Source organism: Lemur catta, chromosome Y (assembly GCF_020740605.2).
Source record: "Lemur catta isolate mLemCat1 chromosome Y, mLemCat1.pri, whole genome shotgun sequence".
Taxonomy (NCBI): domain Eukaryota; kingdom Metazoa; phylum Chordata; class Mammalia; order Primates; family Lemuridae; genus Lemur; species Lemur catta.
In genome coordinates this window covers 5,126,637-5,142,776 of record NC_059156.1, presented here as the reverse complement: position 1 = coordinate 5,142,776, position 16,140 = coordinate 5,126,637, and the positions used below count along the sequence as shown (strand labels likewise).

Genomic DNA, 16,140 nt, shown 5'->3' with positions numbered 1-16,140 from the left:
CTGGATGCAATGAAAAAATACTTATCATTAAGCAGCCAAGATTGATTAATAGAGACAGGACAATCCTCTTGCAAAACAATGCTGGACCACATGTTGAACATACAATGCTGCTCAAACTACAGAGGCTGGACTTGGAAACTGTTATCAGCAATATTCACCAGAACTTGCACCAACTGATCACCACTTCTTCCAGGCTTTGGAACACTTCTTGCAAGGAAAATATTCAATTATCAATGAGCTGTAGAAAACATCTCTGGCAATTTCATCGCCACTCACTCTCCAGGCTTCTTTGCTGCTGGCATAAAAAAGCTACTTGTTAAGATGGCAAAACTGTGTTGATAGTTTAGGTGCATATTTGATTAATTGTACTGCTTCTTGTTTGAGATATAACAAACTACACTTTTGACTCAAAATAGGATATTTTATGTTCAATTACATAAATATGTATGACACTGAATTAAATGAGAGTAAAACTGAATGAGGGAATATGACATCACATAATACAAACTAGAATGGTTGTAATAAACAGACAGTCACAAGTGTTGGTGAGGATATGAAGAAACTGGTTAGAAGGTAAAATGGGGCCAGATCCGGTGGCTCACGCCTGTAATCCTAGCACTCTGGGAGGCCGAGGCAGGTGGATCGCTTGAGCTCAGGAGTTCGAGACCAGCCTCAGCAAGAGTGAGACCCCATCTCTACTAAAAATAGAAAGAAATTATCTGGACAACTGAAAATACATATATAGAAAAATTAGCAGGGCATGGTGGCACATGCCTGTAGTCCCAGCTACTTGGGAGGCTGAGGCAAAAAGATTGCTTAAGCCCAGGAGTTTGAGGTTGCTGTGAGCTAGGGTGACACCACAGCACTCACTCTAGCCCAGGCAACAGAGCAAGACTCTGTCTCAAACAAAGAAAAAAAAGGTAAAATTGTACAGCCACTTTTTGAAGCAAACCGTTTCCTTGTTTCTACCAAAAGTTGACCATATTCCTAGAGTTACCACAGGCCCAGAAATTTCATTCCTAGGTATCTCCTAGAAAATTGAAAACATAGGTTCACACAAAAACTTATAAATGAATGTTCACAGCAGCACTATGTATAGTAATCCAGGTCAGAGTTGATAATGGCATAAACTAGGCAGAAGAGTAAATTGGAGAAAGTAGCATACTTCAAAAGAAGCTAAAAAGACTTCCATAAAGCCTTTTCATAAGTGGTGAGGGAAGTGGATATCCATCTACCATATTTGTAAGATTATATATAGTATCTGCGATAGGCATATTATTTAGATTATCAAAATGAAGCATCACAAACATATCAAAATGAGGGCTACACTCCTTAAAATCATCCATTCTTGCTTAAAAGTGCACTGCATGAGTGGAAAATGAATCTAACATAAACCAAGAGCAGTGGTCAGAATTTTTTAAACTTATTATTGTAAGTAGGAAGGGAGGGTCTTCAGACCCTATAAGAATTCAAGCAATTTGAATAATCAACCTGTTCTGCAACCTTTGCTTATGAGACTGTGGCCACTTTGTTGTCTAAAACTAACTCCTTATAGCCCCTGGCAGCCTATAGATGAACTCAAGTGAAGTCTCCTCATTACCACACTGAAATATCCACCCTTGGAGGAGCTATCACTTTATTACCACAACATGTGACGTGCGCAAGCATTACAAACTAACTGCAAGCACAAGCTTAAGGGAAACTGTGCTGCTACATGTGATGACGCCTTTTTCTTTCTCTACAACCAATAAACATCCCACATTACTTTCCTTCAGGGAGAGACTACTTTAGAGAATATTTTCAGGTTCTCTTCACTTGCTGCAAGTTATTAAAACTCTTATTGATCAAGACCCGAATCCTCATGGAGATTTGTTTGTTACCACAGAAACTAACCACAGTCTTTTCAATTAACATTATCAAACACTTTTCATATAAATATAGAATTTATTTCATGAAATCAAATATGTTATCTATAATGTAAGCAATAAGTAAATGACACTATGGGTACAGAGGCCGACAAATTTATTCTGTTAAAGGTTAGACAGGAGATATTTCAGGCTTGTGAACTGTATGGTTTCTGTTACAACTACACAAAAATGTTATAGTACAAAGGCAATATGTACTACAGGCAATAGTAAATGACTGTGTTCCCTCAACCCCTGCAAAAAACTTTACAAACTATGGCTGACTTGAAGTCCATAATTTGGCAACCCTTGGTACAGAGCAAATGAAAAAGTAAGTTCCAGGAATGTATAATTTTTTTTCTTTTCACTTGAAAAGGCTTGACTTTAATATGCCTCATCTATATAGCCTCCTCTAAGATCTTTTTTTCTTTTAATTAAAATTTATTTTTTGTATGTAATAGATTGACATAATTTTAAAAATCAAAACAATATAAGGAAGTACACATTGCAAATTCTTACTACTCCTACCTATTCTCTAACTTGCTCCCTAGAGGTCATCACTTTTAATAGTTATTTAGAGCATAAAAACACACATTTCCTACTTTTTCTTATGCAAAAAATAGCATACTAGATATGCTCCTCTGTACCTTGTTTTTTTATTTACTACACACAAGAATTTTTTATATATTAATGCACAACTTCCTCATCCTTTTTTCCAGTTGCACAGTAATTCCTAGAGTAGACTTCTCTTGAAGATTTAGCCAGGTCCCTACAGATAGACACTTGACTGGTTTCCAGTCTTTTGCCATTAAAAGTCATTGCTGGGGTAAGCATACAATGGAAAACTTTTATGTACATCATTTTGTACAGGTAGAATTGTAGCTATAGAACAAACTTCCAGAAGTGGAATTTCTCTTTCATATGAATTTATAGTTTTGATAGCAATTGACATGTCCTTGACAAATATGGTTCTATGTTTGAATTCCAACAAGGAGCACAAAGAACTATCTTCTAACCTTCTTTTTATAACGAAAAAAAGCTGAAAACTACTGTAAATATTCACTTAGTTACCTGCATCCCCAAGTTCAGAGATTTGACAGAAAGACTAATAGGACTCAGCATATAGTTGTACTGACAGCCAGTATTTACTACAGCAACTTAGTGATACACAGACAGACAGAGCATAAGGGGAAAAGACATTCATGGAGTCTGAAAGAACCTGGGTACTGTCGCAGGAATGTGTGCCTGGAATGTCAAAACTGTCTCCTAACAAAATTACTATTCCTTTCAAGCTGTTCCTTTTTAAAAATGACCCCATTCTTTCATTCTGAAGAACTACAAAAGTCCAAAAAAAAAAAAAAAAAACAAAACTGATGATGGTACTGGTTTCTAGATTTTCGTAAAAGAAAAACTGTACTAGCTCAGTGAGAAAGCAGAGTATATAGAATATAAGTCTTTGGTTTAGAACTAGGATTTAAATATACAAACTTCTAAACAGGAGATTTCTCTCAGTGGTGCATGTTTGTTACTGACTTTCTAAAAAGGCATACATTTTCCAACGTAATTGTAGTTGTTAAACTTAAAAATAAATTATAAGATCAATTCTTTAAGCTTAATAATAGATAACTAGTAGTTCTTTTCCCAATCTTCTAATAACCTTATGTTAAAGTTAACTTTTAATTGAAATATGATAGACATAAAGAACATATACACATAAGCAATATTCAGCTTGCTTCATTTTCAAAGTGGATATAACCATGCAACCAGAACCCAGATGGAAAAAACTGTCATTAGCATTGAGGAATCTCCCTAGTACATCTAGCACTTTCCTCCAAGTTAGCTATTATGCTGACTTTAAATACCAGGGATATGTTTGTCATTTTTTGACTGTTATATAAATGGAATCACATATGTCCCCTTTGTGAGGTTCACTTGTGTTGTTCACATTACAGAAGTTTATTTAGCCTCATTGCTGCATAGAAATTTATTGTATGCCATGCTTTATTTATCTCTTTTGCTGTTAGATTAGTAAATAGTGTTAGATTTTTTTTCAGCTTGGAGCTATTATGAGTAGTGCAGTATGCTCATTTACTAAATGGTAATTAAAATTTCTTAAGTTGATGAATAATGGATATTCAGTCGGGTACACAAATCATTTTACACACACACACACCTCTTACTTCTGAGTAGCAAAAACTCAAATCAGGATACAGAATACTTCCATCACTCAGAAGGCTCTCTCAGACACCTCCAATGTCAAAGCACTTGAAATAGATCAACCACTGCAATCCTGAAACCCACTGCATAATCTCCATTTATGTGCAGTGAACATAAATAGGTTCACAAGTTCTATTCCACGCTCTGTTTCTTGGTACTTTGCTGCAGGCTTACTAAGATCACTCTGAACCTCCATTTTATCATCCAAAAAATGAAGTAGGCCAGGCGCGGTGGCTCACACCTGTAATCCTAGCCCTTTGGGAGCCCGAGGCGGGTGGATTGCTTGAGGTCAGGAGTTTGAGACCAGCCTGAGACTCTGTCTCTACTAAAAATAGAAATTAAAATTACCTGGACAACTAAAAATATGTATAGAAAAAATTAGCCGGGCATGGTGGTGCATGCCTGTAGTCCCAGCTACTCAGGAGGCTGAGGCAGGAGGATCACTTAAGCCCAGGAGTTTGAGGTTGCTGTGAGCTAGGCTGATGCCACAGCACTCACTCTAGCCAGGACAACAAAGTGAGACTCTGTCTCAAAAAAAAAAAAAAAAGAAAGAAAGAAAGAAAATGGACTACACCGAGAATTTTCAAAGGGCAGTTGGAAAATTCTATCATGGAAAATCACTACTTTTGCAGCCAAGACTACTCTCCTAAACCTAAATTCTGCTTATTGCTGTTTTATCCTACAACTAACTCACTGAAAATGAAGGATATTTAATTTCCATTTCTCATTCATCAACTCTTCATTTCCTGGTTTATCATTATTAAAGACCCCTCAGCCTGCTTTTCTTCAGGCAGGTTGAGCAATTGTAGCTCTTTCATCTTTTCAATACTGGTTTTATTCTAAGCATTTGGGAAAAGGCTTTCAACATTTTCTAATTCTTTATATGCCCCCCAAAACTAAAAAAACACAACATGATTCAATATTTTTCACCAAATGTGCATAAAGAGTAGGAGCTTAGATATGAATACCTCTTGAGCAGCTTGGTATTCAAGTATAGGCTCCAGATCAGGAATATTGGTTACACTTAGGACTTCTACACAATTACAAATTCTCGCACTCCTCCCCAGATTGCCTAAAACAGAATTTAATACCTTTACTAACCTCGAGACGTTATTTCAATGCACACGTTTAGAAAGCGGAAAATGTTACATTTAAAAGTAAATATTAAGTAGAAATGGCATATTAATTTCCTAGTGGTGCTGTAATATATTACCATGATCCTACAGGAATATACAACTCAAATTTATTCTCCTACATTTCTGGAAACCAGAAGTCTGAAATCAATTTCACAAGACTAAAGTCAAGGTATCAGCAGGGCTGGCTCCTTCCGAAGGCTCTAAAGGAGAATAATTTCCTTGCCTTTTTCAGCTTCTAAAAGACACCTATTTTATTTCCCATGTCTGATGGCTCCTTTCTACATCTTCAAAGCCAAGAGTATATAGCATCTATAAATTTTTAATTTTCTCCTGCACTCTGCTTCCAGTTTTAAAATTCTTTCTCAGGCTATGAATCTTCAATCTCCTGCTGTTCTCTAATAAAAATGGTTATGATTACATGGGGCCTACGTGGGTAATCCAGGATAATCCCCCATCTAAAATTTATTAATTTAATCATCTCTGCAAAATCTCTTTTGACACAAAAGGTAACAGATTTCCCTGCTTCAGAAGTTCAGGGCATGATATTTTGCTTGGTCATTATTCATAATTCTGACTCACATACGTACAGGAAGAAACATAGGAAAGAATAAGGTGACAGTTATTAGCCAACATCACGTATCAATTATGATTTACATTGTACAACCACCACCGTTATCAAGTTCCAAAACAGTTTTATCACATGAAATAATACGTAATCGTTACACAATGACTTCCCATTCCTCTCTTTGCTCTCAGCTGTAACAACCATCTATCTATGTGCTTTCTGTCTTTATGGATTTAGCTATGCTGGATATTTCCTATAAAAGTGCTCACTCATATCACTGTGACCTTTTGTGTTAGACTTCTTTCCATGAGGCATGTTTTCAAAAATCACTGCACTGCAACATGTATTATAATTTATTTCTTTTTATGGCCACCCCTTTTTACAGACTCAGCAGTAATGGACAAGGGTTCCAATTTCTCTACACCCTCACCAAACTTATTTATCTATTTTCTTTTAATTATAGCCAACCTACTTGGTGTGTAATGGCATTTCATTGTGATTTTGATATGCATTTCCCTAATGACTAATGATTTTAAGCATCTTTTAATATGCATTTGTATATCTTCTTTGGAAAATAATGTCTATTTAAGTACTCTACCCATTTTTAACAGACTTCTTATTGTTGCCATTGAGCTATAGTACTTCATATTCTCTGAATATAAAACCCTTACTAGATATATGATTTTTAAATATTTTCTCATATTCTATAGATTATCTTTTCACTTTCCTCATAATGGTCTTGAAAGTGCAAAAGTTTTTAATTTTGAGTAAGTCAAATTTACCTACTTTTCTTTTGTTTCTCAAAGTTTTTGTGTCACATGTAAGAATCTGTTGCCAAATCCAGGGTCAGAAATGTCATCCACATGTTTTCTTCTAAAAGTTTCATGGTTTCACCTCTTATATTTAGGTCATAAACCCATTTTGTACTAATTTTTGTATGTAGTGGGGCCCCAATTTCATTTTTGTGTGTTTATGCAGTTGTTCCAGTACCATTTGTTGTTTCCATATATTGAGTGAACTTGGCACCCTTGTTGAAATCAGTTAGCCATGAATATGAGAGGTTTTTACTAGATTCCAAATTTTCTTCAGTAAGTCCATATGTCTATCTTATTACTGCACTATTTTAGGAAGTTTTGAAATAGAGAAGCATGGGTTCTCCAAATTTACTATTCTCTTTCAAAGTTGTTTTGGCCATCTGGATCCCTTGGAATTGTATGTAAGAGTCATGATTGACTTTTCTATATTTGCAAAAAAGATACTGGGATTTTGGGGGAAAATGGGCATGGAATTCATAGATAACTTTCAGAAATATTTCTATTTTAACAATATCAAGTCTTCTAATGTATGAAAATATGATATATATATTTATATCTTTAAAAACATTTTAAAAATGTTTTGTAGTTTTCAGTGTATATAAGTCTTTCTCCTCTTTGGTTAAATTTATTCTGATAGCCAGACATGGTTGTTCCTGCCTGTCGTCCCAGCTATGTGGCTGGCTGGGACAGGAGGATCTCTTGAGCCCAGGAGTTCTGGACTTTTAGTACACTTTGCTAAACCAATGAGTTACCTGAACTAAGTTTGGCATCAACATGGTGACCTACCAGGAGCAGGAGACCAGTAGGTTGCCTAAGGAGGGGAGAACCAGCCTAGGTTGAAAACAGAGTAGGTAAAAACTCCTATGTTGATTAGTAATGAGAACAAGCCTGTGAATAGCCACAGCACTCAAGCTTGGTAAATATATTTGGACTCTGTCTCTATTATAAAAGTAAAATCAATAAACAAATAATTAATTTAAAAGTTATTCTTATATATTTTATTTCTTGGATGCTACTAGAAATGGAATCATTTTCTTAATTTTATTTTCAATTGTCCATTGCTAGCTAGTACAACTGATTTCTGCATTATTCATCTTGTATTCTGCAATGTTTCTGATTCTTTATTAATTCTGGTCACTGTTTAAGTGAATTCTTTACGATTTTCTGTATAAGAAATCATGCCATCTGCAAATGGGAATAGTTTTATTTCCTCCTTTCCTATTTGAGTGGGTTTTTCCTTTTTCTTGCCTAATTTGTGTGGCAATAACTTCCAGTACAATGTTTAATAAAAGTGAGAAAGAGTGGGCATTCTTGTCTTGTTCCTGATCTCAGGGAGAAGGTATTTAATCTTTCAAAATTGAGAATGGTGTTAGCTGTGAATTTTTCATAGATTCCTTAATCAGGCTTAGAAAATGTCCATCTATTTCTAGCTTTTTAAAAGTGTTTTGGTCATGAAATGGTCATGGTTTTTTGTGTTTGTTTGTTTTTTTTTTTAAAGATTATTGTGTATTAAAAGAGATGATTGTGCAGTGTTTTTCAATTAACTCTATTAATGTTTTGCATTATGTTGAATTCATATGTTGAAACACTCTCATATTGCTAGGATAAACCCCACTTGGTCATGATAAATAATACTTTTAATAAGCTGTTGGATTTGGTTTGCTAGTAATTTGTTGAACAAATTTTATGTATAGTCATAGGGATATTGGTAATGTTTATTTCTTATGATATCTAACTTGGATAGTAGATAATGCTGACATCACAGAGTAAATCTGGAAGTGTGCTGTTCAGTATTTGGAAGAATTTGAAATATAAATTATTTTTAAATGCCTTTCTTTTGCAAAGGTTTTGATAACTAATTTAGTCTGTTTATTTGCTATAGGTCTATTCAGATTTCCTATTAATATTTCTTTTTGAGTAAATTTGGTTAATGTGTGTATTTTAACTAACTTTCCTTTTTATCTAAGTTATCTAATTTTTTGGCACACAACTATTCATAGAATACTTTTATATTACATTTTATTTCCTGAAGGTAGGTAATAATGTCCTTACCTACATTTCTGAGTTTAGTTGTTGCCATTATTTAGGCTCAAAAAATAGTTCTCAAAATGAAATCCTCAGTAGCAGCCTCAGAAGTAAAAGTTTCCTTCTGACTTTCTCCTATCCTCCTATGTCTCATTCCCATTCTCTCCCCTGGAAACTAGAATCCCACTTCTCCAAGGCTGGTCATAATAGACAGAACCGTTTTCCCTGAAAGCCAGCCATAAAGCCTAAAATTAGTCAATGTAAAACTGGTCATAAAGATAGACAACCTTGTCTGACTGTAGGTCATGAAACCCACATTCCAGAGAGGGTCTTGCCCCACACCCAGAAGGAAACAGACCAAGAAGAGTCTAGACAGACAGGTGTCCTGAGTTTCTCACTCAGTCTGTTAGCATTAGGTCATGCCCTTGAGAACTAAAAATAAAATCCCAACCTCCTTTCCAACTAAATGGACCCACACATGGCCAAGGGGACTCAAGAAAAACCTAAGTTCCAGGCCATGAAGGGAAGAGAGGTCACACATGGTTCATCATACACTCCTCTTTTTAGAGTTTGATACAATAATTGACTAGCATGATGTTAAAACAGAGATGATGAGACTGACAAAACAAAATCTTTGTGACAACATGGAATAAATTATTAATAGGACCTAAGTCCATGCAAGGCAAAGGTTAAGTCACACCTGTAGCTCATCAATTTGCTTAACTGATCAGCTGAGTCTGTATATTATGGCTTGTGTCTGCTTAACACACTTCCTTATCATGACTTAAAACATTCCAAACTTCCAAGCTTTGTTTCTTTAGCCAATTATAAATCAAAGAATCTCTGAACCCACCTATAACCTGTAAGCTCCCACTTCGAAATGCCCTAGCCTTTTGGGTCGAACCAATGAATAGCTACCATGTATTGATTTATGATTTTACCTGCAATTCCTGTCTCCCTCAGGCCTCAGGACCGCTTACTGAAGGCATCTTCGGTTTATGGATTCCCCAGACCATGGTGACACATATAGAATAAACCTCTTTAAATTTTTTATAAAGTTTGGTTTTTTATCTACTAATACTTTTGTCCATATTTTTATATGGCTGTTCATACTTTGTAAAAGCTAAGCATAAAAATAGACACTTTTTCCTGTATCTTTCGGTCTTCATTCTGAAGGCTTCCATGTAAACACATTACATAAATTTGTAAGCCTTCTTTCCTATTAATAAAGCTGCCCTATGTCAGTGATTTTCCAGCAAAACTTTGTCTTGCTCCTAAACCATTCTTTCTCATTTTTTAATCAATCTTGCTAAAGATTTGTCAATTTTGTTGATCTTTTCAAAGAACCAACTTTTTGTTTTATCAATTTTATTGGTTTTCTGTTCTCTAATTTTTAAAAAATCTCCTATCATCTTTATTATTTTCCTTCGTTTGTTGGCTTTAGATTTAATTTGGGTGTTAGGAAGTGACAGAATCCTCCAGCCGCTAACACCCGCCCCAGGCCAGGTTGGAGATTTTCGCTCTCCGAAGCTGAGGCTTTCACCCTAGCCGTGCGTTCCCCTGATTGCGCTGCAACCCGCTTGGCCCACCGTCTCCACCTGCGGCCCCGCGGCATTTCGATAGTTGGAAGGGGGGACAAAGAAGAGAGACCCACCCTGTGCCACATCCCGTCCCCCTCGTCTGCCACTTTTCTGGTTTCAAAGGTCATGGTTCCCAAATGAGCTCTCAGAAGACCCTAGGTCTGGGGAACGGGGTGTCTATTTCAGGTGAGTTTAAGGGGAGACTAGCACGACGGCAGGGCGGGACAGGATTGGACGGGGAGCTCAGGCGACTAGGAAAGCGTCTTGGGAAACAGGCAAGAAACTGCTCTGTACCAGCACCTAAAATAAAGCAGGAGCCCGGGACGCGCCGTCTGCTCTCTCGGCAACTCCTCCGGGGTGGGGACGCCCCCAGGTTAGGGCAGAGAGGCGCACCTGGGCTTTCGGGACATCTGTGTCGCTCCCCAGCACACCGTGTCCCACCACCCGCGCCCGTCCCCTCACCCTCCCGCTCAAGTCTTGGTGGACCGTAGAGGTAGCCCAAGAGGGGCCACCTGAGCAGGGCTGGGGCGGGACCCTCGGCCAGGGGCGCGCCCCTCCCCGGGAGGGGGGCTCGAGGCCGTGGCCGTGGCCGTGGCGCGGGGCCAGCGCGCTCGGTTACCCATGGCTGGAGACGGGCGGGAGGGGCGCGGGCTGCGGCCGCTCGGGCTCCCCGGGGACCGGCAGAGCCGGTGGCACAAGTTTGCAGGTCTGGCGGGCACGTGCGCCGGCCGGGCTCGGGCGGGCTGCGCTGGGCTGTGCAGGGCTGGCCGCTGGCTCCTCGCTCCCGGCCGGGGTGGGAGCGCCGCGCGGCTCCGCCTGCACTGGGGGCCGGCCGCGCCGAGAGGCGCCCAGGCTGCAGGATGAGCTCCTGGCTTTCTCCGGGATCCCCGAGCGAGGGCCGAGGGGCGCGGAAACCGGTGAAACGGAATGAGGTTCTATGATTGCAAAGGCTCCGCGACCCTCGTCCCCTGTTGAAAGCTGTTGTAGCTGGAGGGGGATTTGAGGTCATAACCAACACTCATTGTGTGTACGCAAATAAACTGGCCAGGTACACTGACCTAAACACAGTGTTTGGCAGTGTTGCCTCAATCCACAGTCGCGGATCCTTTTCTTCAGATACAATCTGCGGATGGTTACTTAATTCAGTGGGTCTTAACCTTGCTGAACATTACAATAGGTTGCAGAGCTTTTGGAAACCCAATTTCATCAGGGTTTCCGTGGTTGGGACCCGGGCGTCCGTACTTTAAAAGCTTCCTAGGTACTTCCAATGGTCATCCAAGGTTGTGAACCACTGACTTTTCATTCGTGGGAGACAAATAATTTATAAGGGTACAGGTAGTACCCTCCACTCTGGAGGTGACAGTAATCAGCCCTCCTGATCCCTGGAAGATCACCCCTGTGCTGGATACATCAGTAAAAAGTGGAATGTGAGAGACTAGAATTATTCTAAGCAATGGTAGTGGCTGGTTAGGTGAGTCTGAAACCCAGAGGCAAGGCATCAAAAGGGGCAGGCTGGAATTCTCCGGGACAGGCGGAAGCTTCTGTTCACAGACAGAAATTGTTCTTCAGGGAAACATCACTTTTGCTCTTAAGACCTTGGAACTGTTTGAATCAAGCCTATGAAGATCATGTAGGAAAATCTGCCATACTTAAAGTCAGCTGTTAGGGACATTAATAACGTTTATAAAATACCTTTCACAGCAGCACCTAGATTACTCTTTGATTGAATAACTGGAGTTTATAGCCTGGGTCTTGGACAGTTGATGTATATTCCTTCCAGCCAACCAACCACTTCTGCCACATCAAGCAAGAGAGACTTAAAAAAAATATTTATAATCTCTGACCTAATAATTCTTCTTATTGGCGAGAGAAGTATATAATGACTGCTTCAATCAAAATCAGCATAAAAGATTATTTATCATAGAGCTTGTTGTAATAGGAATCGAAACAACAAAAGGAAACAGCTGCTCAACACAGGGGAAGTAGTTATAAAACTTTGGTTGATTAGCTCAGTAGTTCCCAACTGGGGGAAATTTTGTCCCAAGGAGACATTTAGTGATGGCTGAAGCCATTTGGGGGTAGCATCAATGGGATGAGGGGTGCTACTGTCATCCATTGGTAGCTATCAGAGATACCATAACAAGTATCCTGCAATGCTCAGGACAGCCTCAAAACAGAAAACTCAAATGTCAATTGTGCCAAAGTTGAGAAACTCTAATCTACATAATACAATCTTGTTTGCAAATAATTATGAGGGAAAATGTTCAGAAATTCTGCTTTTCAAAATTTTTAAATCAAACTACAGAGCTTTATAGACAGTTTAATTGACAGAATAATATACAGTATAGTCCCAGTTGTAGTCAAATAATACACATATGTGTGGCAAAACGTCAAAAAAGTATAGTATGATAGAGACTATCAATTTTTTTGCCAAATATATCTGGCTGCACATTCAGACTACATTTCCCAGACTCTTTAACACAGGAGTGGCCATTTAATTGAGTCTAGCCAATGAGATACCAGTGATATCCACCACTTCGAGGACCTTTGCGTATAAACCCTCCAAAACTATGCTGCTTTATATCTTCCCTTTGTCTCAGCTAGACCCTGACATGGCATTCAGGCTGACTTTGGAAGACACATATTCAAGATGGGATTCCCTTCATTAACCTGGATAACTGAATAACTTTGCAGACCAGAAGTTCAATGTCCTCCATCTCTCTCACACACACACACACACACACACACACACACACACACACACACACACGTGCAGTCACTTACTAACAACCTGGAAATGCCCTGAACTTTATGTAAAGTAGTAATAAATCACTGTTGTGTTTGAGCCACAAATGTTTGGGACCTATTTTTTATAGTTGTGAGCTTTCCTTACTTCAATATATATACCAAAATATTGGCAGAATTTGTCTGTGGATGTGGATGGAGTTTTAGTTTAATCTTGAAATGTTTCTTGTTTTCTAAGATTTTCACTTAGACATATTAGAGAACTCTTTTAGAATCAGAAAAAAATAGAAAGCTATTCCTTACTGAATAGGACAGATAATATCCTAATATTTTTATTTTAAGCTGTATATAAAATTATATTTTTCAACTGACTTTTTATGAAATTTGCATTGGATTTTACTCAATGCTTCATCCTGAAGTATAATAAAAAAAATTATTAGTTGTAGCAATGCCTTTTGTCAGTTCCAGTCTTTTTGGCAACATTTAGTTGAGTGTGTCTCAATCTTCATTGTTTCATACAAGGACTTAGGGGTTTTTTCCCTCCAACACAGTCTCCAAATGGGCAGAAATCTGACTTGATGATTACTAAGATCTTCTGTCTCTTGCTTACTATGGTTTCTTTCTCAGCACATCACGTTTTCTATTCTTTACAACTTCTCTCCCATCTTTCAGAAAGACAGTTGCTTTCTTAAAGTAATGGAAAGTCAGTGGATTGGGTTTTAATGTCTATGGTCACCTACAGGCAAAACAAAACAAAAAAAATAAGTCAAGAAGAAAAAGCAGGAGAAGGAGAATGAGGAGGAGGAGGAGGAAGAAGAAACAACAACAACTTAGGTCTATTTGCACAACTAAATGAAAATGTTAACAAACTTTGACAGAGTAAAAATATAGCTGACACAGAGTGGGACATGAGAGAATATGAATGAAAAAGCAGTGTCACTAATATCCTCATTTTCTCATGTAGAGGCCAGGATATGCTGTCAAATTTTCATAGAAAATGACTAGGTATAATATAAGTGGTATAAATGCTCACCTTTCACATCAAGGAGTCAATAAATATTATCTAAAGTTCTTAAGTCAAGAAAAAGAGGATTAAGCATATTTTTAAGACTAGAGCCATGGTTCTAACTGTAGCAGATGGGACATTTTTTCCAGCCAGAAGTCTGACTGAAAAAAAAGGAAGGAAAGAAAAATAAACAGTTGTACTGCCCCTTATGCATACCTCAAATAAAATTCAAATCGAAGAAAAAATCACTATAATTACTTTTAACATCAAGGAGAAGTAAAAGTAATTTATAATAAGCAGTGTTTTTAATGTATAAATTCTCTGCTACAATTACCCTGAAAGATGAACAACAGTCTTGTGTTCCCTCAATTTTCACCATAATTTCATTTCTGAAAAAATTCACATATGCTAAAATGATCTAGAAATAGATTGTGTTTATATATAAGATGTACTTAGTTTTGTTAGTTGTTGATAATTGGAAGCAGTTTTTTTTTGTCCATATGGAAGTACAGATAGACTTTACAAAATTCATCAAAAATCAGGGACATGTCTTCATTGTGTGGGACTGTCCCATACATTGAAAGAAGCTTGTAACAGCATCCCAGACACACTAAATGTCAGTAGTCCATCATCCCAAAACTGTGACAATCAAAACTTCCTCCACCAATATCCAAACTATCCCACATCAAGTCTATACTGTGGAAGTAACTCCAGAAGAACCCAAGCAAGATATAATTGAACAAGTCTGCCTTTGGGAGTGAGGCCACAAGTTGGAAGAGGAGGGCTGGAAGACTGTTGTTTTTTATCATAAGCATTTCTTGTATGGTATATAATACACACACATACACACACGTAGTGTTTTTTAATAAACTACCCACATCCATGGGTATTTGATTCAATTCCTTCTGAGTTTCTGAGAATACATTTCCAAACATGTCATCTGTAAAATGAATATAATCACAATACCTACTTCAAACAGTAGTTGAGGGTATTAAAACAGGTCAGTCTAGTAAAGGATTTATCACTGATGGCTCAATAAATGGTAGTTATTGATGTAGATTTTGGAAGTGGAGAAGTAATCATTGTTCTTTTTCCCCCCTGGGGCAACTCAGAGGCACCTGGGCTAACCAGAAAGCAGTTTAGGGTGAGGGCATTCCATGATTTGTAGTGCAAAAAGTGATGAAAATGCATGACTGTATATTTTACTTTATTTTCCTTTAGACAAGGGGGCACTTTCAATACACTCTCCATCTGTTCTATATATTGGAGGGAAATTGTTGATTTCTATTATTCTATTCATTGGAGTCCATGCTGATAAGGCTGTGTCCCCATCATTCCCCTGAAACTGCTGTTGTTAGGGATACAAATGATCAACATGTGGTAAGATGGGACTCTTGCAGTGCACAACTCCATTCTTCTAGAAATATGTTCTTACCTAGGTTTCTGTGAACACATGCATCCCTGATTTTCCTTCTATCTCACTGGATGCAATTTCTAGTCTTCTTTGATACTACTTAAAATTGTCTTGTCAGAACTATGTTTATTTCTTGTCAGTTTCACCCAGAAGTTTGGATGTTCCACGTGAGAAGGATCCTTGTTTGTTTCGATCAGCACCTTAACCTCTATGCACAGAACCTATCAGATTATCAAGTCTTGAAAATAAATGAATATCTCTTCCATTTGAAATTATATAATTTTGATCTTTAAAATTCCTGTTTATATAAAATATGACATCTTTTTAGTATCATTCTGAGTTTTGATTCTTCTATCTAACATATTAACTATCCCTTCTACTTTTGGTGAACAAACCGAAATCTTCATCTACCTTCTGGGTAAAAGTATTGATTCTAATGATATCACTTCCTGAAGATATGCAAGGAGACTTCAATTCTTTGATCATCATTCTTTGAGCATGATTGCTTTCAGCCAGCTGGGTAATCCTTGACTGTGCTGACACTCAGCACACATTTCTGTATGTTGTCCACAAGGGAAGAACAACTTCTGTTGTGGAAAAAGGCCACCGTCTGTTTAGCACACACAAAGGGTTTATTCAGCTGTTTATTCAGCTGTTCAGCTGGGACAGGCACCTGCTAACAGGGTGATTTCCAAAATGCATGGTGAGCAAGGCGCATTTAAACCCCAGAAAG

At 37.9% G+C, this 16,140-nt stretch overlaps 1 protein-coding gene across 1 annotated transcript in view; it reads right to left on the bottom strand.

Annotated features, from left to right (window-relative positions):
• Positions 1-11,017, bottom strand: part of LOC123629047 (neuronal membrane glycoprotein M6-b-like) — a 102,366-nt gene extending 91,349 nt beyond the window's left edge. Inside the window, 1 exon segment of the mRNA XM_045538977.1 lies at positions 10,862-11,017. Within this exon segment, the coding sequence (XP_045394933.1) occupies positions 10,862-10,865 (4 nt within the window). The 5' untranslated portion in view covers positions 10,866-11,017.
• Positions 11,018-16,140: the final 5,123 nt, after the last annotated feature.